The 23608-nt window shown below is 36.0% G+C and overlaps 1 protein-coding gene and 1 long non-coding RNA gene across 3 annotated transcripts; both read left to right on the forward strand.

The window, feature by feature from the left end:
• Nucleotides 1-2844, forward strand: LOC128296353 (uncharacterized). The gene is made up of 3 exons (XR_008286937.1): nucleotides 1-120; nucleotides 1069-1140; nucleotides 2464-2844. It is a non-coding gene; the product is annotated as an uncharacterized LOC128296353 (long non-coding RNA).
• A 641-nt stretch (nucleotides 2845-3485) lies between these two features.
• Nucleotides 3486-10295, forward strand: LOC108469773 (C-terminal binding protein AN). Of its 2 annotated transcripts, XM_017770800.2 has the most exons (9): nucleotides 3520-4503; nucleotides 5298-5518; nucleotides 6341-6950; nucleotides 7488-7656; nucleotides 7762-7892; nucleotides 7995-8786; nucleotides 8937-8984; nucleotides 9490-9603; nucleotides 9743-10295. In XM_017770800.2, exons 1-9 carry the CDS (start codon nucleotides 3838-3840, stop codon nucleotides 9815-9817), a joined length of 2826 nt encoding a protein of 941 aa, XP_017626289.1. In that variant the 5' UTR covers nucleotides 3520-3837; the 3' UTR covers nucleotides 9818-10295. The 2 variants fall into 2 exon arrangements, with proteins under 2 accessions (XP_017626288.1, XP_017626289.1); XM_017770799.2 differs by lacking the exons at nucleotides 6341-6950; nucleotides 7488-7656; nucleotides 7762-7892; ... (2 more) ...; nucleotides 9490-9603; nucleotides 9743-10295 and having other exon boundaries at nucleotides 3486-3596; nucleotides 3826-4503; nucleotides 5298-6025.
• The last annotated feature ends 13313 nt before the right edge of the window (nucleotides 10296-23608 follow it).

The following is a 23608-nucleotide window of genomic DNA, read 5'->3' on the forward strand; positions in this document are numbered from 1 at the left end:
AAAGAAGCAAATGAAAGGAAATAGAAACAGAATGGAACGAAACAGAGAGCAGGGGAGAAAAAGAAAGAAAGAAGGGGAGAAAAGGGAAAATTGAAGGTTTGAAGCTTTAAGCTTTAATAGGTAAGTCAATCAAGCCCTTTTTACTTAATTTTGATGTTTTAGAAGTTTTAGAACAAAGTTTTGATGAAATTAAGTTGATATTTTGAAAGTTATTAGATTTCTAGATATTGTCCATGTTAAATAAAATGATGAATTAATGGCTAAATTGATAGAAATTCAAGTTAGAAATGATATAAGGATTGAATTGTAAAGTGATTCATAAGTTTTATGCTTTAAGGACTAAATTGAAAGAATTTCAAAATTATGGTTTTATGATGAAAAATAGATAATTATGTCTAAGTTTGGTTAAAAATTGAGTAGAAATAAAGTATGAATTAAGATAGAAAAGTAAGTGAATTTAGTTAGGATTAAATTGAAATTAAAGTAAATCAATATTTTGTACTAAGACTATTTTGGACAGCAGCAGTAGTCTAAGTTTGAAAAATCACCAAAAATTGTAGAAATTGAATTAGAGAATGAATAAAATATGGAATTAAAGCTTATTGAGTCTAGTTTCTTATAGAAGAAACGGTATAAGCAATTGAGTTGTAAATTATGAGATATAATGAATTTTGTGAGATAAGGTCAGAATGAATTCGGGTTTCCCTGTTCTGACTTTGGAAAATCACCAAAAATTTAAGAAAAATAATTAGAGGCTTAAAGTTATTTGTTTAGAATTCATAATGAGTCTATTTTCAGGAGAAATCAACGGGAATATTATCCGAGTTCTGTACTGTGAGATAATTAATTTTTAGTGAAGAAGGGACGAAACTGTCAGACAGCAGAATAGGGGTGAATTTAAAGAATAAACTGTATTTAATGGCTAAACCAAAAATTCTGAAAATTTTATTGTAATAAGATTTGTGAGTCTAGTTTCAGGAAAAATTAGCGGATCTTAATTTAGAATTCTGTAACTCAAGATATGAATTAGTAATGTATTAATGATTATGAATTGTATTAATTTCGTAGTCAATGTGGTACCGGAAATCTCGGCTAAGAAAGGACAAGACAAAGTCAACGGGAGTTAGCTCGAAAATTACGGTTTGTATTTCTATAATCCGAACTTAGTTATTATTTGTTATATTTATATACATATGGCAATTATTAGTGTTAGAATTATGATGTTTTACAATTGGAATGGATTGATTTTGGTATGCGATGAATTTATTGAATTTATAGTGATTGAAATTATTTTGATTGAATTTATATTGATTGAATTATATAATATACATGATTTATGTAGAAATTTTAATATTGAATGAATGTTATATTGAAAAATATATTGATTGGAAATATGAGGAAATTGATATGAATATATGAGATTGTGATATTTGAATATTTGATATTGAAAAGTGAATTGAATTGTATTGAATTATGAATTAATGTGAATAATTGAAATATATTATTGAATTGAATGAAATTGTATGAATTGTGAAAATGGGTGAATATATGTGATTATCAGAATGGTATATTGATGAAAGAATTATTAAATTGAGAAAGTGAATGAAATACCCTATTAACTAGTCGGGCTGAGTTGGATATAATTGGCATGCCATAGGATCTGGAAGTGTACGGGATTTGCCGGCTTTACCGATCAGGCACTTTATGTGTCATATTTCAGGCACCTCGTGTGTCGTTTTAGGCACTTTATGTGTCGTACTCTGATCAGGTACTATGTACCGTTTTAGGCACAATGTGCCGTACTGGTGTGTTTGGGTTGGAATTCGTGTATCCGTCAAAGTCCGGGTTTGTTAATAGGGGTAAATAAGTAAAAGATAAATCGAATAAATTTGATTGATCAAGCTATTGAAATGAAACGAGAAATTGAATTGAGAATTGAAAATTTATATGAAATTGAAAATATGAACCAAAGGTTCATGAAATGATTGAAGTTCGAATTGATGATATATGATGTCACTTGATGAATTGAAATGTGATTTGAGATATATGAATCGTATGTTTATAGTGAAAGCTATCAGGGATAGTAAGCTGATATGATATAAATGAAATTGATTGTTATTGAAATGAATTAAAATGGAATATGATTGATAAGTGTATAGTTGAATATAGTTTAATGATATTGAATTGTGAATAAATTAAGGAAAGCTATACCGAATAGTAAGTGAAAGAATGGAGTAAATAATAATGGATTTAATTAAGAATTGAACAATTATGTTATTGTGTTTATTATATGATTTGTATAAAATTTATATTGTAGGTAGTTGAAATTTATCTATGAATAAATAATTGAATAATTGTAATTGTTATTATGATCTTAAGTATTTGTTATATTATAAATTGTTCGGATTATAGAAATACCACTGAGTATACCATACTCAGCGTACGGTTTGTTTCCGTGCGCAGGTTAAGTAAAGATAGTACGTTGAATCAGCATCCCAGCATGATCCCGAATTCATTAAGGTAAAGTATGTTGAGTATTGATAGTGACATGTACCCAGGATGTTTAATGAGAGTCATTTAGGTTGTAGAAGTATTGATGAAATGAGTAAATTATGGTTGGCAACGGTATGTAGTATGAATTTTGAAATTTACTAAAAATCCGTAGTGATTCTAAATTAGTCCCGAATTGAATTTACTGTTCATATTGGACCGCAAGGGCCCATTAAAGGGACGACATCTTAAAACTAGGATGTGTGTGAATATTTATTTTAATTAATGACCAGAATTGGGCTGTACTGACTGGTAATGTCTCGTAACCCTACTATCAATCCACTTCCCACACCCGTTTTTTAAATGAATCACCTTATTCCCCTGTCTCCTTCTAATAGTCTTATCACCATACAATTATTTTATATTTATATATCTACATCACACATTTTGATCTAATATTTTCATTCGAGTTAATATATTATTTGGTATTTGAGTTTGTCTCTAATATTCAGTTTAAGACATGAATTTTTTTGTCTCAATTTGATACTTGATTTTGATTTCAATATTCAGTTTGGTAGCTAATCTTTTCCCATTTGATGCTTGAGTATTTTTGTCCTAGTTAAGTACTTAAATTTGGCTTCAATATTCAATTTGATACTTGAGTTTCTTTTTTATCCAAAATTAAGTATATATATATTTTTTACTAAAGCACAAATGTCAAATATTCATTGGGTCATGTGATGTCATTAAGTCTAGATGCCAAATTAAATATTAAAATCAAACTCAGGGATAAAATTAAACATTAAAATCAAATTTGAGTACCATATGTTATATTCACCTTTACATTCGGTTCCCTCAACATTGAATCTTGCCATTCATCCCAACGAGGCCTTAATAAATTTATGTTCAGGGCTTGATTCCATAAAAGCAAAAGCCCAACAAATTGATGGCTGGAAGGAGCCACTAACCACCGACTTCGAGGGCTTAAGAAATCAATGATTGGGCCATGGCGTTGATTATGCCAACATATCCACACTCCACTGTGTCTTTTATAGTTATTCATTCGGTTTTAACGATTGCCCTTTTCCATCTTCTTCCAGTTTCAGGTGGGGGTTTCGTTTTGACACGGTCTATCTGTTGTTTTACCCATTGGCCAATTGCCATCACTTAAAAATTTACTAAAATTTACAGCCAATCTCTCCTTTTTTTTTCAAAAGAACCATGGAATCGCTTTTTATCATGATTGTTTATTTATGCCCATCATTCCTAATCTTCCAGAAACCCTAATTTTATTGTTTTCTCTAACGATACCTAGTTTCGTTGTTGACCCTGCAGTTTTCTTAACACATGGATCTTCAACAGCTTGATCCCTTGCAAATTTCAATCCCGAAAGCCTCGAATCCCTACAGTATCATAAACAATTCCTCCGTATGGCTTGAAATCCGTCTCTTTTACGTTCGGATAGCGCCCTGCGTAATCGATAGCGCGCCGGACCACCTCACCCTCTGCTACCTCCGCCGCGAAATCGGTTTCTCCCTCGAAGTCAACGGCTCTCGTGTCCCGGCTTCCGATTCCGCTTCGTTCACGCTCCGCCGCGACCGTCTCGACCGGGAGTCGTCGGAGGTCACTTATTTGAGCACCGATAGCGTTCGCGTCACCGGAGGGTTTGAATTCGAGGTGTACGAGAATGAAAAGATGATGTTGTGTGGCTCTTTGGAAAGGATGGAAGGGGAATGGAGCATGGATTGTTATATGGCGGCAGCGCTTAAGGAGCCTGGGAATTCTTCGTTTTTCCAACGGAAAAAGGGGGTTTCAGCGCCGGGCATTGAAGTTTACATTGCGGGGTGTTCCGCGGGTGTGCCTGTGATATTGACGAAGACGATAACAGTGAGTCGTTGGAGGAAAAATGGGTCGAGGCTTAGTTCGACATTGGATGCGATTCCTGAGGATGAAGAGATTGGCAAAGGGAATAACAAGGGTAGTAATGGATTGATTAGACACCGGAATTTGCAGGTAAAATTGGCATTGTAACTGATCATAAATTAATAATGTAGATTTAGATTCCATCATGTTAAGGGAATTGGCATTATTGCGTGAGAACCCTTGATTGCTTTTAGAATCTTATAACAGAGTTTAAGATGTTACTTTATGGCATTAGCATATGAATACTGTTATTGCTTTTATTTATAAGTATGCTGAGTTGAAATTGAAATGTTGCTGCCTTTTTGTTGTCTATACATGATGGGAGGTTTATTCTGTTCTTAGAGAGTAGGCGTATACAATGTTGTTGCTTTACCTGTTTCGTTATAAAAGCATTCTGTTGTCTGCTTCGGTCGGTATAATGATATTGGATTCTTCATTTGTAACTCCCAGTCCTTGCCACAGATTGTTTTCTGCTTGTTAAGCACGCTGAGTGGTTTAGGGTATTCATCAGCCGTTCTTAGTAAACTTTTTCAATTCGTCTCCTAGATTCAACTTTGAGGTTCTTTTGGGGGAAATGTAATTTTTTTCAAGTTCTGGGAGCATAACAACAACAGCTGCCTGTTATGACAATGAACAACATAGCAAGGTCTTAAAATGTAGGGTGACTGTTGCTTTGATGTTCCTTTTTCTGTTTATCATAGGTGCATTATAAGTTTGTACCTTTACTATAACAATAAGCTTCAAAATAATAATGGGGATACTGAAATGTGTTCATCAAGTGTTTTGGCAGATTCTTAGAAACTTCTTTGGGCTTTTCATACTTCTCAATTTGTCCAGAATTGGATTTCTTGTCCTCACATGCTGTTCTTTTTTTTACCATGTAGATTACTGAATCCGGACTTGAAGATTATGAGTTTGATGGAAAAATCGGACACGGCTACTACTCTGAAGACGTGTATGCTGGCGAGGATGGTCAGCTTTCATGGTTTAATGCTGGTGTTAGAGTTGGGGTTGGAATTGGCCTTGGGATGTGCCTTGGGGTTGGAATTGGAGTTGGACTGCTAATGCGATCATATCAAGCAACTACCCGGAACTTTAGGAGAAGGTTTTTCTAAGATAGATCCCATCACTTTGCAGTGTGACGATGTCCTCTTTTAATTATGAAGAAGTTGAATGGAAAAAGAAATTCAGGATTTTTGTGGCAGCCTGGAAGATATCAGTGTTGCAGGCCAAAAACTATCCAAAAGCTCAAGATAGCACCTCAAACTTATAGGCCTGGTAGGTTGTTATAGAAAGTGGATAGAAGTTTCTAAAGCATCCCTTACCTTGACCGTGAACTGCGAACATACTTGTTTATATAGAAAAAGAAGACTAAAGATGAAGGACAAATAAGAAGAATGTGCTGCCATATAGAGTTGTTCAACAGTAGGTGTAATGTGAGAGTGTATATGTATATATCTATCATTCCAATTCATTAGTTACAAAAGCCGCGAGTTGTTTTCAATTTGTAATGTATTATAGTTGTATCCTGGATGAGAGAACAAAAAGTGTTCAGTTTTAAGTAAATTTGAATGAAGGTTTTTTGGGAAGTTTGATTTGATCTTTCTTAAAAGACTGCTCATGCCCTTTATACGCATATTCTGTTCCCTACGTACATGGAAAAGGGCCTCTCGCTAATCGCCAAAAACTGGGACAAAACTGGGATTTTTGAAATTCTAAACAATGCCAAGATGAGATCTTTTTCAATCAGATACGAGATGCGTTTTCAGTCGACCTTACAATCTCCATCATTTGATATTTAGCCCCTGCAAATGCCTAAATTTACACCCATAAACCCTAACCTCAATTAACCACCACCCGAGAAATACTTTTACTGCCCCACTCCCTTGCTCAGTGATTCATTGGAAACAATAGCGTGGGATCCGAGGATGAATACATTCATCCCAACGACGTCGTCTGGGCTCAGATCCTCTGCCACGATGCCTCGCCGTAACAACCCTACGCCTCTCCCTTTGGTCGTTTCCCTCAACTGCGTTGAAGATTGCGTCCTCGAACAAGAATCATTGGCCGGCGTCTCGCTCTTCGAGCACGTCCCTCTTAGCCGCTTAGCCGATGGGAAGATCGAGGCCGCCGCGGCTGTCCTCCTTCACTCTCTTGCCTACCTCCCTCGAGCTGCCCAGCGTCGCCTCCGTCCTTACCAGCTCATCCTCTGTCTCGGCTCCTCTGACCGCGCCGTCGACTCTGCCTTAGCCGCTGACCTTGGACTACGCCTTGTCCATGTCGATGTCTCGCGAGCGGAGGAGATCGCTGACACTGTCATGGCGCTGTTTCTTGGCTTGCTCCGTCGGACGCACTTGCTCTCCCGCCACGCACTTTCGGCTTCCGGCTGGCTTGGCTCGGTTCAGCCGCTTTGCAGGGGAATGAGGCGGTGCCGAGGTCTAGTGTTGGGAATAGTTGGCAGATCTGCGTCGGCCCGGTCTCTGGCATCCCGTAGCTTAGCCTTCAGAATGAGTGTGCTTTATTTTGATGTTGTGGAGGTAAAGGAAACAAATTCCAGAAAGTTTACGTCTTTATTTCTTCACCAATTGGATTTTTAACAACTAGAATCTGCTTCATTGTTGAGATTATCATTTGCTATTAATCAATTAAATTTTGATAACTAGGTGAAACAAATTAATTTAGCAAATTCTTGTCGAATCCTAGCAATTTTGTGCTTGCATGTTTTTGGAATTTAGGAAAAACTAAATCTCTATTCTTTTATCTACTTTGTCTGGGTACTTCTGGAAAGTAGTATAGAATTTCTCATTAGGAGTAGAACTTAAAATGCACACCATTTGAAAAGTTTAAGCAAATTTTTGTTCAACTGTGGAAGAGTTTAGCATAATATAGCTGAATTGCTAATTTGCTATACTCATTTTGAGATGGATCTAAGGATCTTAAAGTTATAGTCTTTCTCTTATCATGTTATTGGCTAAATTTTAAAAAAATTAACTGGTATTTGTTAAATGTATTTAAAAGAAAATGATCTTCACATTTTTATGTTGGAATAAATCTCCTCTGATTCATGTTTTCAGGAAAATGGAAAAGTAAGAAGATCTTCTATAAGGTTTCCGCCAGCTGCCCGCAGAATGGATACTCTTAACGATTTACTAGCTGCAAGTGACCTTATATCGCTTCATTGTGCTTTGACGAATGAAACTGTTCAGATTATAAATTCTGAATGTTTGCAGCATGTAAAACCTGGTACATTTGCTTCATATTTTGAGATCTCTATTTCATTTTCTTTATTTTTTATTTCATCCCTTTCTTTTGTCTAAATTTGTTCCCCTTTGGGGTTGTTTCATTCAGGGGCTTTTCTTGTGAACACTGGCAGCAGCCAGCTCTTGGATGATTGTGCATTAAAACAACTTCTCATTGATGGCACCTTAGCTGGGTGTGCTCTGGATGGAGCTGAAGGGCCGCAGTGGATGGAAGCATGGGTATGAAACATATCTTAGGCTATGAATTCAAGTGTTGCTGTGGTATGCTGTTTCCTTAGGAAGGTAGTCGCTAATCAAATTATGATAACATCTTTGCTTCAGGTGAAGGAGATGCCCAATGTACTGATACTTCCACGAAGTGCAGATTATAGTGAAGAAGCATGGATGGAGATAAGGGAGAAGGCTATCTCTATGTTGCAATCATTTTTCTTTGATGGGGTCATTCCAAAGGATGCCATCTCTGATGAGGATGAGGAAGAAAGTGAAATAGTTGATGAAAAAGGACAATTTAGAATACAAGACAAAGAAAGTGCTTTGCAGGGATCTAGTGCTGAACAGTTGATCAATGAGATTCAACAAAGTCCTGAAAGCTCCCTTAAAAAGGATTCCAATCAATCTAAGCAGTCTAATCAGAGCCCAAGTCCTGGTTTACCTCATAACATTGCTGCCAAATCAGAGGGGAGACGCAGCAGATTGGGTAAAAAGGCCAAAAAGAGGCAGGCCCGTCAAAAAACCCTACAAAAATCAGATGAGCCCTTGATATTAGAAAAAGAAAGTACTTCACAAAGAGAAGATGACACTGCTATGAGTGGCACTGATCAAGCACTAAGTTCTGGTTCTCAGTCTCCAGAAGGCTCAAGAAGTAGGAAAACCCCTATAGAATTAATGCAAGTGTCAACTTCTGACCAGCTTCTTAAAACTAGCAAGAAGCTAAGTGAAGTGTCTGGTGATAGTCTGAAAGATGGATATATTATAGCTTTGTATGCAAGAGATCGTCCTGCACTCCACGTGTCCAGACAAAGAGTTGAAGGTGGTGGTTGGTTCCTAGACACCATGTCTAATGTAACCAAAAAAGATCCTGCAGCACAGTTCCTTGTTGTCTACAGAAACAAGGTTTGTTGGCAGGAACTTGTGACATTTGCAATTGGTCCTTACTTTCTGCCTTTACTTAAAATTACTATGATGGATGTATTTTGAATTAATTAACTACAGTTCTGAGCCTTTGGGCCAGCGTAGCTGAAATTTTTTATGCATATTTTTCAGGAGACAATTGGTCTACGATCTTGTGCTGCTGGTGGGAAATTGCTGCAGGTAACTTTACTAATTATTACATTGTTCGTCAAAGGATTGCTTTTTCTCTCAGTAAACCTAACTATGAATTCTCTAATTTATTCTGCTGTAGTTGGTTAACATATTCTCTAAAACTGAAACAGGGTTTCTCTCTGAGTTGTTCCTCTACTTTTGTTACTTCTTACGAGGAGTAGGAGTAGTTACTCTTAAGAATAATGCAAGTCCTATGACATCATTAGCCTAGAAATGATGGTGGTCTTGTTTTTGGCCCCAAAAGACAATTCTGACGTTTACTTTAAATACATTGAAATTGCCATATCATTAGGTCAAGTAACAGATTTCAGTTGCAATTTATTAAAAAAAAAATTCTTGTATTGTGGAGGAACTGAATAAGAATGCTGCTAGAGCAGTTGGTGTAGTGACTAGTGAGAAAGTCTTCCCCCCCTCCCCCTCCCCTCTCATTTGTTCTAATTTTTTATCAAGTTTATGCTTTTTGATGACTCACTGTTTTGTGCTGTGATGGCAGATCAACAGAAGAATGGAATTTGTATTTGCTAGTCACAGCTTCGATGTTTGGGAGAGTTGGACATTGCAAGGTCCTTTGGAGGAATGTAGGCTGGTCAATTGCAGAAATCCTTCAGTAAGTTCCCTATTATGTCGGACTATATAGTATAGTCTGACCTTAATCTTCGGTACAGGCATTTCTCTCTATAGATTTTGTTCCCCTTTGTTTCCATTGCTCTATTATCTTGTCTCATTTTAATTTGATTGAATGGCAGGCGGTTTTGGATATACGCATAGAGATTCTGGCGGCTATAGGGGAGGATGATGGGGTGACTCGCTGGCTCGATTAGATTATGAACATATATATATTTTTTCTTTTTTTTTTTTTGGGGGGGGGGGGTTTACTTTTTATGGTCTTGCTTGTGTTTGTGGGTTTTAATCATCTGAGTTTGCCTTTTTGCCAATTTGAACAGTGTGTAAAGCATTGTTTTTATTTGTTTATTATGATTATTATATTCATTTTGGGGGGTTGGGATATTTAGAATCATAATGTTAAAGGTGGTTTGTTGAGGCTAATGATGTAATGAAATGTGGTTTACGCTAGAGGTTTCCTTGGTTCTACTCCAAAACCAAAAGCACCTGTGAGTGTCAGTTCTTATTGTATTAGTAGGGTCTTGGGAGATGATGCGCATGAAACGTGCCTCAGTGGTCCTCCATCTCTAAGTTAAGTTAGTTGGCGTTTGGAGTACACTGTACAATTGTGAAAGCCCATTCACTCACGTGACTTTATTTCCATACTAAAAAGGAACTTCCATTTCGATTTTCTGACCTATCGGAGCAATTTGTCCATGCTTTACATCAACGAAACCATTCTTTTACAACAATGCCCACTTATTTTCTATTCCATCATCATTTTTTCCTTTCAATCACATCTTATACCTTTTACATCAAGCAAGCTAGCTGCCATGTGGATCACACATGTTGAAAATATAAAATAAAGCATACATTAAATTGGTATTTTATTTTGTTTGTTGACTTTTAATAGGATTGAATTCAACCTTGAATTACACGAAGCAATTACTTGTTACTGTCGGTTTGGCAATGTTTAAAGGTAAATCGGCGTCGTTATCAATTGTTTTGAGCATACATATTTGGTTCGTAGAAATCTGGGTCTAGGGTTTAAGCAAACAATCAGAAAAGAAAAATGGGAACGTGGAGGATAAGATCACGCTGTTTCAGTTCTGACTTCTAACCTGTCGCATGCGTGTCTATTAAATTTTCATTTTTCGGGGGTAAATTGTGCTATTAGTCCCTATACTTGTATTAATTTTGAGATTTAGTCCCTCTACATGAAAAGTTAAAAAAAATTAATATTATTAATTTAGTCCCTATACTCATCATCATTATTGAATTTTCTGTCAAATTTATCAATTTAGTAAATTTTGACGGAAAATATCAATATTATTAATAATTAGGCCGAAATTTTTAAATTAAAAAAAATTAAAAACCTAGCTTTTTAAATATTAAAATAGAAAGAGTAACAACAAATTTTAACTTTTTTTTATAGAAGAAGAAAAGTAAGTATGCTTTTGGCTGTTTATTTGGTGCATACTAGGAAGGGTGCAGCTGTAATTTTACCTTTGGCGACATTTGCGGCACATATGGCATCTATGTACTACCGCCGCCGTTCAATTGACGAATAAAACAATCATAAATAATAATTTGCGATGCGGATTCAGAATTAAATTGGTTGGGGTTTTTAATTTTTTACTTTGACTCGGAATATCGTGCTTTAATTTTCTATTACTTTTTTATTAAATAATTTCTAATTAATTTCATCTTTTTATTGACATCTATAAATGTTATACGTCAATAACTTGAGGCTCGGGTTCTAGAAAGAATCCGAGCCTCCAATCCACGACCCGACCACGAGTAAATAATAAGGTGAACCAGCTTTCAAGACAAGGCTATAGACCCACCTAACGAGAACCTTGCGGAAGCTCGTAACATTAGTCCGCGGATCCAGCTCGCAAGGCAAAGTTGCAAACCCAGCTCGCAGGAACCTAGGGAAGATGGCAGTCTCACTTCGCATACGCCCAAAGGACTCACTGAAAGGGCCACGTACGTCGTAGGCCATCCAGACTTGTGTCCAGTAAGTATGAAGTTTGCCCAGAGCGCCAGTCCAAAAAGCAGAAAAGATCGCGTACTCAGTAGATACGTGCCCAAACCTGGGGTTCGCAAAGAATGTCAGTACCAGAGGAAATATGATGGGCGTCGAAACCACCAAAAATAATTCCTACAAAATAACTCTAAATAGTAGTAAAGAGTGGTAGTAGGGTCGAGTCCACAGGAATTAGATGTTATAATCAACTTTCGTGTTTAACTTGTAACCAAAATTTTTGTCGTGTCAAAAGTCGTGCCCACGACTCCAAACGGACTTGCACAAAAAAATAAACAAATAAATCAGGGAGTTTTGAAAATGTTTAGAAAGTAAATAATCGAATTAGCGTAAATAAATAAATAATTAATATTGGAAATAAATTTAAATCGGGAAATAAATTTGGGTTTTTGTAAACAGAGATAATAAGCCTTAACCGTAGACTTAGTAGATTCCGGATTAAGAATCGATCCTCAAAAATTAATCTTCTCCTCCAAACGATAAGCTGGTTATAGCAGTTAAGAACGTCTTAACCACCAATTCTTCCTCTCGTAGCTGCAAACCAACCATTACCGATTATCTTATCGGGATACATATGTTCCCGATTCAAGATTCCGGCAGCCTTACGCTCTAAAGAACCCAACTCGAATTAACGGTCTCATTCGCGTGGGTCGTTTAAACCCGATCACTTTTTCCTTGATTTGTTCTCGGAGATCTGAATACAGCACAACCAACTTGTTTCTCCAACTGTCAGCAAACACGACTCCAACCTAACATGCACTTTTTAACTTGAAATCGAGTTAACTTTAAAGGATGAGTTGTCAATCCCGATACTTATGAAAAATGTGAATACCGATTAGAAGAATTTTTAGCACGAATAAGTATCTCACGATTTCCAACCGGAGAGAACACCAGCCTAAAACTAAGATGGAATTTAGTGAAGCATGAAATTATTCATGCTTTATAGATTTTGAAATGTGATTTGATGATGATGGTGAATAATGGGAAAGAAAGGTACTTGGAAAGCAATTAGACCAATTTTGAAAGAACAAAGCAATGTCAATGGAAACAACAAGATATTCACGTCCAATTCGAAAGAAAAAAGAAAATAATTCTATTCAATTCCAAATTGAAATCAGAATGCAGAATTAGATGTGTCTTTCCTAAGTGTATTAAGGCCCTATTTATATACATAGAATTTACTAATTTTGGCCTTAATCACTTTAACATAAAATTAAATAAAAATAAAATAAGATTCTTTTTTCTATTTTTGGCTTTTACAAAGTCAAAAAAAATCTGATGAGTCATTGGCTTTCTCCACATTTTTTATTCGGCCTCATTTCATTGATTGTGTTTTAATTTGGTCATTTTCTGCTCGTTTTTGTCTTTTAGCATCTCAATTGCATCCCTAACAAGATTAAAACATAAAAACACTAATTTATCAAGGATCAATCCAAAAAATAAATCGAATTAAACACAAAATGTCATGCAAATTAACATGCTATCAAAATAGAATCAAGACAAGGTAGTGAAGCCCTGCTATGAGCTGTAATAATACTTATAACCGTATATATAAATACTCCAACATTCCTATCAAGACATAAGAAAAATATTACTCAACAATTGGTGCGGTAAACTTAGACAGATTTCTGATCATCAGATTTTTTCGAATTTGATTAAGTTTTTTCATTTCTAGAAACAAATGACTCACCCGAATGAAAATCCCCTTATCAATTCATTATTAAGACAGGCCAGAGCGTTTGGTTCCGGTACTTAGCATGACGAAACAAACTTATTCGTCAGTTAGTTCGCTAACAGACCGAAAAATTTTGATAATGCAGTTTATCAAGAAACCTCCATACCTTTGGATTTGAACCTTTCTACCAGCCAAGGGCCGCCATTTCCTCTCATCTAAGAGGCACCCCCAACAGTTCCTGCCATCTAGGAGCAAGTAAGGCTCATGAGGGAATAGATGGTCTTTCAGGAGGCACAATTCATAGAGTAACAAGCCTTCTAGTAAGAGTTGTTGAAACAGAACAAAGAGTTGCAAAGAAATATGCATATTGATAACTCCAATCCCCGGGGCAATGTAAACACATAGGACAAAGCCCCAGCGAAATAATGGTGAAGCAAGATGGATGAGCTGAGGAGGGACATGCAAATGTTACATACTGAATCACAAGACATGGACTGGTTATTCTGTTCTAATAACTCACTGGCCACTAAAATCGTGGCAATAGGCTTATTACGCAACTTCAGTGTCCCGAAAGATATGTTCAAGGGAAGAAAAGACCTTTGAGCTCATCTGATGCAGTACAACGACTATATGAACATGCTAGGAGCATCGGACACAGTGAAGTGTAAAGCTTTTTCCACAACACTCAAAGAAAGTGCCAAAGACTGGTACTTCTCCCTTCTACAAGGTTCGATCTGAAACTTCTCACAGTTAGGTCAAATGTTCTTGGGAAGATTTAGGGCCCATAGGGCAATCATGAACATACATATGTTATTGAAAAGCACGTTCATGAGCGAGCATGTGCGAATCTTATAAGAAACATTCCCAATCCTAAGAACTCATGGCATGAAATTGAATCCGATGAAGTTTACTTTTAGGGTGCGAGCTGGTAGGTTCTTAGGCTTTATGATTTCAGAAAAGGGAATAGAGGTAAACCTAGAGAAAATCCAAGAAATCATGGAAATATCCCTTCCGCAGATAATAAAAGATATACAATGTCTTACGAGAATAGTAGTAGCACTGAACAGATTTATCTCGAGGATGGCAGACAAGTGCCTCCCATTATTCAAAACTTTAATAACCTCTTTCTCATGGACAGAAGAGTGCCAAGCAGCCTTCGAGTAACTACAACTATACCTCACTCCCCTTTACTATTGAAATCGCCTCAGATAAGAGATACACTATACCTATACTTAGTTACCTCAGAAGAGACAACTGCAGTCATATTGGTTAAGTCAGAAAGTGTCCACCAGTTCCCGGTATACTATGTTAGCTAAGTACTCCAAGATGGCGAACTAATGTACTAAAAATAGAAGATTGCATCTATGTTCTGGTTGTTGTAGCTTGCAAATTACGACCTTACTTTCAAGCTCATCCAGTTCTTGTGGTCACCAATCAGCCTATGAAAGAAGTACTATCTGTAAGACCCCTAACCCGTAACTATCGTCCGAATAGGTTAAAGGGCATTACCGGACTTATAACTCAGATCAGAACTGTCATAAACCAAATATCATCTAATTTCAATAATTATAAGTCATTTATATTCAATATGAATTTAAATCGAGCATACAAGGTATTTAGAACCAAATTAGTAACATATAAAAGTTTTTGAACTTAGAAAAATTTTCAACTCTTCGAAGGTCATACGCCCGTGTGAATAGGCTGTGTGCCTCACACGGCATTAGACACGTCTATGTGTCTAAGCCGTGGTGAAACAGGGCATACATACTGACTTGTCTACACGGCCACAAGACACGCTCGTATGCCTTGGCCGTGGTCGAAATTGACTTAAGTCACACGATTGACTACACGTCTGTGTATCAAGCCCGTGCTTAAGACTGACTTTAAATTGTAGGACTACCCGAGGGGACACATGGCCGTGTAACATGACTGTGTGCCGTACACGGCTGAGACACACGCCTGTATCTCTGCCCGTATAGACAAAAATAGGCCATTTGAAAAGCCAATTTGCCACTCAATTTAAGTCTTCCCTACAAGCATCATTCAAGCATCAATATACTACATTTTCAGTCAAGTTCAACTCCAAACATGTATCAATCAATCCATAATATCATCAATCAATTTCATGTTCACTTTCTATACCAAAACATACCAATATCACATGCCAAATTCATTTACTCATACATGATCAACATATCAAATTACCATATCAATCTTATACCAAGATTATACCATACATACATACCATAAAACATACTTCCCAAAATGAACTCATATCATGCCCAAATATACACAAACATTAACATCTTTAGCAAGCTATTTTCGTATGGCTACATATAAATACACAAGTCAAAATGAACCATCTCAAAACTAGCCTATACATGCCACATTACCAAAACTTAAAGCTTTTATTTACCGAAGCGATAATCGAATAGTGTGATGATGTCTACTCCAACTTTCAACCCGAGCAAGTCTCTGAAACTCTATAGACATAAGATAATACACAGAGTAAGCTTTGAAATCTTAGTAAGTCATAAGCAATTAAATCATTTCAATGATATTTATAGACCAATATCGCTAAACCAAAATTAACAAATCTCAATCAAATATACCTTCATTGTACTCTTAAATTCATGAAACCACATTAAATAATTCACTTAACTTATTTAATAATGAATGTATACCCCCACTTTCAAACTCGACTAACAACTGTTAGCTCATTCATATAAATCAAACTCACACATATTCATTTCATCGCCGACCAAACCATGGTCATTTATTACAAATCATACATAAAGTTATACCAACTTCTTTATAAACACTTCCAAACTCGAAAATCCATAATTTTCTTATTCACCTAAACCAAATTTACATACATGACTCATATAGCCAACTAAACCATTTTGATTTCATTATCTGTCCAAGTTTTTGAACCAAGCATTCATACATCAAAGCCATGTCTTACTTTTATTCCACATCTATAATCTTTTAAATAGCATTAATAATGCTATCAAATCCAACTCATTTCATCATTCATTTACATAATTTTTCATCTACTTCATACTTAATATCATCAACCACATAGGTTCCGTAAATACATGTACCATTATGTTCTTATCTATCACATTTATCACTCCAATGCTTGAAACACTAATTCATTCGATCGTCCTTGAACATTCAACGAACTCGCACACTTAGTGCCAATTAATTAGCTGAAACTATAATTGTATCGCACACTTAGTGCCAATTAATTAGTCGAAGCTATAATTGTATCGTACACTTAGTGCCAATACATTAAACCGAACTTACATCGGTATCACACACATAGTGCCCTTTTCTTAACCAATGTTGTTATAATCTTGCACACTCAGTGCCATTTTAATAGCCGTAGCTATTTCATTTATCGCACACTCAGTGCCTCAAATTCAATTCACATTTTACATATTTCAACTTCACAATTATATTTCTTTGCAACTCAATTCAGCACATATAATGCACATATATTTTAATTTAACAATAATTATTTACTTATGAACTTACCTCGTACTAACACGAACGAACCGAAACGACTATTCGATAATTTTTCACTTTTTCCGATCCAAAACCGATTTCATCATTTCTTAATCTAATTCAATAAAAATTTAACTTATTTAATAACATATTTACTCAAATTCATCCAAAAACACATAAATAGGGTAATTACACTTTTGCCCCTGACATTTCACATTTTTCGCAATTTAGTCCCTATTTCACGAAACACAAAAATAATCAAAATTTGACCACAGCCATGCTTGGCCGAATTTTACCCAATCTCAAATCAGCCCATACTTTTCACTTTATTCATACTTTTAACCACATAATTTCATAATTTCACAAATTAGCCCGTAATTTGCATTTTTACTTAAAATCACTTTGTAAAATATGTAAAACTATCATCTAACTTCCACATTTCATCATCAATCATCAAAAAAACATGAATATTCATCAATGGAAACTCACAAATTTATCAAAAAATACAAAAATTAGAGTACGGGCTAGCTAGAACACGAAGCAACGATCACAAAAATATAAAAATCATTAAAAACCCAGCTCGAAACATACCTCAATTTAAAAAAACAAGGGCCGAACCCTCAAATGCTTTCATGGCTGTTTCTTTTCTTTGCATGCGGTGGAAGATGAAAGAATATAACATGATTTTAGCTTTTATTTTATTTATTTCTAACTTTAATAACCTATTTACCTTTTTTACCCTTTAAAAACATTAATAAATACACCAAATGCCACTCCACTAACCTCCAATATCTCATAAATGGGCTATTTACCAATTAAGGCCATCATATTAAAAATCCAAGGCCAATTAACACCTTTAACTAATAGCATGCAACTTTTACGCTTTACGCGATTTAGTTCTTTTTACCGAATTAACCATTTAAACGGTAAAATTTCTTCATGAAATTTTCACACAATTCTAATATCATACTGTAAATATTAAAATAATAATAAAATAAATTTTTCAATGTTGGATTGTGGTCCCAAACCCACTATTCTGACTAGGGTCTAAATCAGGTTGTTACACTATCTAAGGCAGATACTTCAGGAAATGTAACAAAATGGAGTATTGAGCTCGCTAAATATGAAATTGACTTCACCCCGTGAACTACAATAAAAGGACAAGTGCTGGCTGATTTCATAGTAAAGTATTTCTTTGGAAGAACTGTCGAAGCTGTAGGTAGTGTGGGTTAAGATTTGATATTCTAGATAATATATGCCTTGTAAAAATTGTAAACTATGTGAACTTTGATGAATGTTAACAACTTGATCTATTGCATTTATAACAAAGCATGACATGCTAATGATTCAATGAGTTATATTTTATGATGAGGCATCACATGTTTCACATTTTATACTATAATTGCTCTTTCATTTGTTGAAAGTCGTTTAATAACTAACCACTCATCAGAAAGTACACAAGCAACTGAAAATCCAAAATGTTAGCTAGTTTACGTTGATGGTTCCGCAACCAAAATAGGATCAGGGGTAGGAATACTGATAATCGACCCCAATGGCAACTAATGGCAGTATGGATTGTCATTTAGGTTGCAAACCTCGAATAACTTACTAAGTATGAGGCATTGGTATCAAGATTGCAATTAGCATGCCAACTAGGAGCAAATGATCTAATTGTCCACATAAATTCACAATTTGTGGCAAAGTAGATGAATGGAGAATACGACGTGAATGAAGCAGTGCTGAAAAAATATTATAAAATGGCAACTCAGCTATTCAAAGGATTCAACAGAGCCCAAATTAAGCATCTTCCGAGAAATGACAACACACGTGCTGATGCTTTGTTGAAATTAGCATTCTCTATCATCATCGAACAAAGAGGAAAAATCCTGCTAGGGCATAGGGAAACCTCAAGTTGTGACGCACCTTAAGTACTTTGCATGGCTCAGGAGAAGACCTGGATGACACCAATAATCTGTACACTCTAAAGCAAGCAAGACAACCAAGATATGAAAGAACTTACAAAATTACCTTGCAAGGTTGCGAGGTATGCTATCATCACAAACCATAAATATTTGCTAAACTCCTAATATATGAATTGCATATTTGAATGCTGCAAGCTTATTATGTGATGAATTAAGACAGTATGTTTTATCTTACGATTAATAGATGCACTCTTTTGGAGGGTGTACTGTATAGAAAAGGGTTTTCGCATCCACTATTGCGGTGTTTATTGCCATCTGAAGAAGATTATGTTATGAGAGAAATCTATGAAGGAATTTGTGGCGATCACTTAGGAGGTAGATTATTGGCCTGAAGTCTATGAGAATGGCCACAAGTTAGTTCATACGTGCTATTCCTGCCAGAGGAATGCCAAAGTCCAGCAACAACCAGCGGAGCCCCTCTAAGTCATGACAGGTTCATGGCCATTCGCAACTTGAGGGTTGATATCCTTGGTCTGTTCCCTGTAGCCATAACACAAAAAAATTCATAGTAATGGCTGTAGACTACTTCACCAAATGAATTGAAACAGAAGCTGGGCAACCATCACATAAAAACAAATGGAGTCTTCAAGATACCTCGTACGATCATCATGGACCATGGCATATAATTTTAGGGAAAATTCAAAATATTCTATACTGACCTCCAAATAGTTTTGCCTTAAAGCTCAATAAAAATGCCACAAACCAACAAATAAATGGAAGCAATAAACAAAAAAATTCTAACGGCCCTCAAGAAAAAAACGGGCGAGGCTAAAAACTCTTGGTTAAAAGAGTTATCGAGAATTTTATGGGCTCTGTGAACTACAGTCCACACTGTAACATTAGAAACAACTTTCTCTCTGGTCTACGGTGTGGAAGCTGTAATCCCTACAAAAGTTGGTCTAAGGTCGCATAGAATATAACACTTCAATGAAGAAACTAATCACGAGGCTCTCAGACTCAACCTCAACCTGATTGATGAACTTGGAGACGCAACTGAAGTTAGAAGCACAACGTGTGCCCAACAGGTAGCTCACTACTATAATTCCAAGGTCAGAAACAAACAGTTTCAAGTGGACGACCTTGTCTTAAGAAATACTGAGAGCTTACCTACTTCTTAACGAGGAAAAATGACCCTAAAATGAGAAGGGTCATATAAAGTGATAGAAAAAAAATAAGTTACGAAGCGTATAAACTAGCAAGAATAGAAGGCACAGTTGTAGCGTGAACTTAGAATACCTGACATATCAAAAAATACTATGTATAACTCCTTACCCTATGAATGAAAAAATTTCCCCAACAATGTTCGTGTGATATTAAGGTTCGTAGGCAAGGAGCCGCAACCTCCAAAATAGTTAGCGAGAGCAAAGCTCCCAATTGTAACATTAAGGTTTGTAGGTGAAGAGCCGCAACCTCCAAAACAATTAGTGAGAGCAAAGCTCCCAGCTGTAATATTAAGGTTTGCAGGCGAAGAGCCGCAACCTCCAAACAGTTAGCGAGAGCAAAGCTCCAACTATCGTATTAAGGTTCGCAAGCGAAGAGCTACAACCTTCAAAATAATTAGTGAGAGCAAAGCTCCCAATTGTAACATTAAGGTTCGCAGGCAAAGAGCCGTAACCTCCAAAATACTTAGCAAGAGCAAATCTCCTAGCTATAATATTAAGGTTCGCAGACGAAGAGTCGTAACCTCCAAGACAGTTAACAATAGCAAAACTCTCAGTTTGTTATCTTTCAAAATTTTCTTAAGTATAAAACAGCTCGTGGATTAACACCCCCAGCTATGTTAACTTTCAAAATTATTGTTAAAGGTCATAATTAACGATCTTCGAAGGTTCTTCATAAATACTGAAAAAATTGTGCGATAAAAATAATTAAAGTCGCAAAGGCACAAAAACAATGACTACAAAATAAAACATATTCTCATTAGAAAATAAACAAAGTATAGAGTATTCAAAAAATCAAGGCATGTTATCCCTATCTACGCCTCGACAGACAGTATTATAAGGAGTAACGTCGTTGTTCGCAGCAGAGGGAACCACATCTTTAACAGGATCCTCCTCAATATAAAAATCTAGAAAACTCCTCCAAGTTGACACAAAAGAGTCTTATACGACACCTGAGGGACATAACACATCAAAGCCCAGCGAGCTTATATCCACCTCTTCGAGAGCATCAAAATCCATCTTGCAAACATCAAAGGGACCAGCAACGACTTCGGCGTGGAGAAGAATGTTTATCTTCAACTTCGAAATAGAACTTAAGACATTCTCAACTGTCTTTTTCTTAAAATTCTCAAAGACCCAAAGATGTTTGATAAATGATAAAAGTAATATATTTTAATCTCGTTCTTAATGCGTTTTTGGATGATTAATTATACAAATTAGTGATTTTTGATGCTCTTAATCCTTTAAATTTATGTTTCTATACTTAAAAGAGCATTTGGGAGCAAAAAGTGAGCCAAAATCAAACAAATAGAGCTGATTTCAAGAGCCACACAAACTAGGCCTTTCTACACGGGCTGGACACATAGCCACGTGTTAGCCCGTGCCGATTTTGCAACTCGCTTCCCAAACACGCCAAAGGACACAATTTTTAGGCTTTTTGAGCATTTTAAAGTCTATAAATACCAAATAGAAGAAAAAAATAAGGGAGCCATCAGAGAATATTGAAAAAAAACAACTTGAAGAACACCATTGGAGCTAACTCTGAAGTAGATCCCAATCAAGATCGAACACCTCCTTTTAATTTCTTTTGAAGTTTTTTTAGTTTCTTTGTTTCTTGTGGTTTTTTTTGACTTTGAGATGTTTTATTCAGAATTATGAACTAATTCCTTTGATACATAGGAAAGATGAAACCTATAATGAATTCTACTATTTGATTTATATTTTATGCAATAAATACTTGATTTTTGTTCTCAATTATGTGTGCTTATTTCTTATTTTAATATTTTTGGGATATTAATTCATGTTTAATGTGCTTAATTCAATGGAATAAATTCCTTATTTAAGAGTAGATCTAGCATAATTGAGTGGAGTTGCATGCAATCCTAGAAATAGGACGACATAAATCTACCAGATTAGAGTCAAATCTAATAAGGGAATCCATAAATCGAGTTAATGCGATGATAGGGGTTTTAATTAGAAAGAAATTTCAATTAATCAACTTAGAGTCAGTTGCTTTTGCTCTCAAAAGAGATATTAGCATAATTTAGGGATTTCTACGGATCAAGATACCAACAGAATAAATCGTTTAATTTAGATTCATAATAATATATGAAGTCTAGGTGGATTCTTTACTAGGTACTGTCTCTCTCATTGGTTATAATTCGATTATTTTTCTGATTTATTCTCTATTGAGTTCTTAGTTAAATTAGTTTAGTAATTTTAGTTTAAAACCCATCACTCTAAATTGTTGACTAATAATAGAAAAATAGTAATTACTAATACTTTTAGTCTTCATGAATACGATATCTCTACTCACCATAACTATACTATTTATCGATAGGTACACTTGCTTTTGTTGTATTTTTAGTTAGTCACGTGAGACACATCAATGTTCCCTGATTGTGCCTTCCACTTGATCTTGACACTCACAAATAATCCTATCCGTTTCGGCTACATGCTCTTTTGTAAGCCTGTCCAACTCAGCTTGTAGAGCCTCTTTACTTTTCTTTCCAACAGCCACCTCACACTCTAACCTATTTGCTTTAGTCTCTACTATGGCCAGACACTCTGTGAGATATTCATTTTGCTTAAGGATGACTTTATTTTCCTTCATCATCTTACGATGCTGCTTGCTAACTCTCGTCGACTCTGTCTTAAAATTCGCGAGCTCTTTTTGATGGGCTTCCTCATACCTTAGTCCAACCACATTGGCCTCAGAAAGTAAAAAATATAGAAAGGAACATAGGCTTAAGGCTGAAGGTAGTTGCGTATTGCTTGGCCTAATAGCTTTTAGAATTGAGGTTTGCCATCTGAGGGCTGTTACATCAAGGTTATAAGAGTACTCATGCGCGCTCAAGTCCCCATGCCAAGGAAATGAACCTTCATTACCCCTAATTAGCGTTCCTCTACCGACGGGCATAAGAGGAGAAATACGAGCAGTAGGTGAAGGGGTAACATCAGCATCAATAATCAGTGAACTAATGGGGGGAGTAAAAGATGGTAAGTTTACCGGTAGAAAACGTTTAGGACTTAAAGCTTCTTTAATAACCCCAACAGGATCTGTTCTTTTTTTACTACGACGCTCTAGTTGTGCAATATTCCTCTCCTCTTTACTTGCATAGCTAATACGCATAGCCCCTGAGGTGGTCTTATGCTTTTTGCAAGTATTACCGACTAAGGAATCGATGTCCATTACCTCGTCAAGTTCAAGAGAAAGGCTATCAGTCCCACTTGAAGTATATTTAGACCCTTGATCAATTCTTGCACCAACAATAACCTTGTGATCAGTGGGAGCAATTAATAAATTAATATCTGACCCAACAACCCCTTTTGCGTAAACTTAGGTAAACTTAGTAAAAGTAAACGGACGAAGCTTCATCTAACAAAAGTGGTAGATGAAGTTAAAGGGCTCTGCCATGTGACGTAACAATATCTGGGTCAATTGATCGAAAAAGTCATGAGGCCAGGTAACCCTCTCAGGCAACGCGCCAATTGACTGAGCGACCTCTTGTTTATCATCAAGCCTTCATCTGCTAGGCTAAAACCCTCCAAACAATATCTAAAGGGATCCCTCACAGTAATGAGAGTCTCCAGAGTCTGCGAGCGACCAATGTGAAACTTCCGAAACTGGGTAA

This window comes from Gossypium arboreum, chromosome 8, assembly GCF_025698485.1.
Source record: "Gossypium arboreum isolate Shixiya-1 chromosome 8, ASM2569848v2, whole genome shotgun sequence".
NCBI classification, from domain to species: Eukaryota; Viridiplantae; Streptophyta; class Magnoliopsida; order Malvales; family Malvaceae; genus Gossypium; species Gossypium arboreum.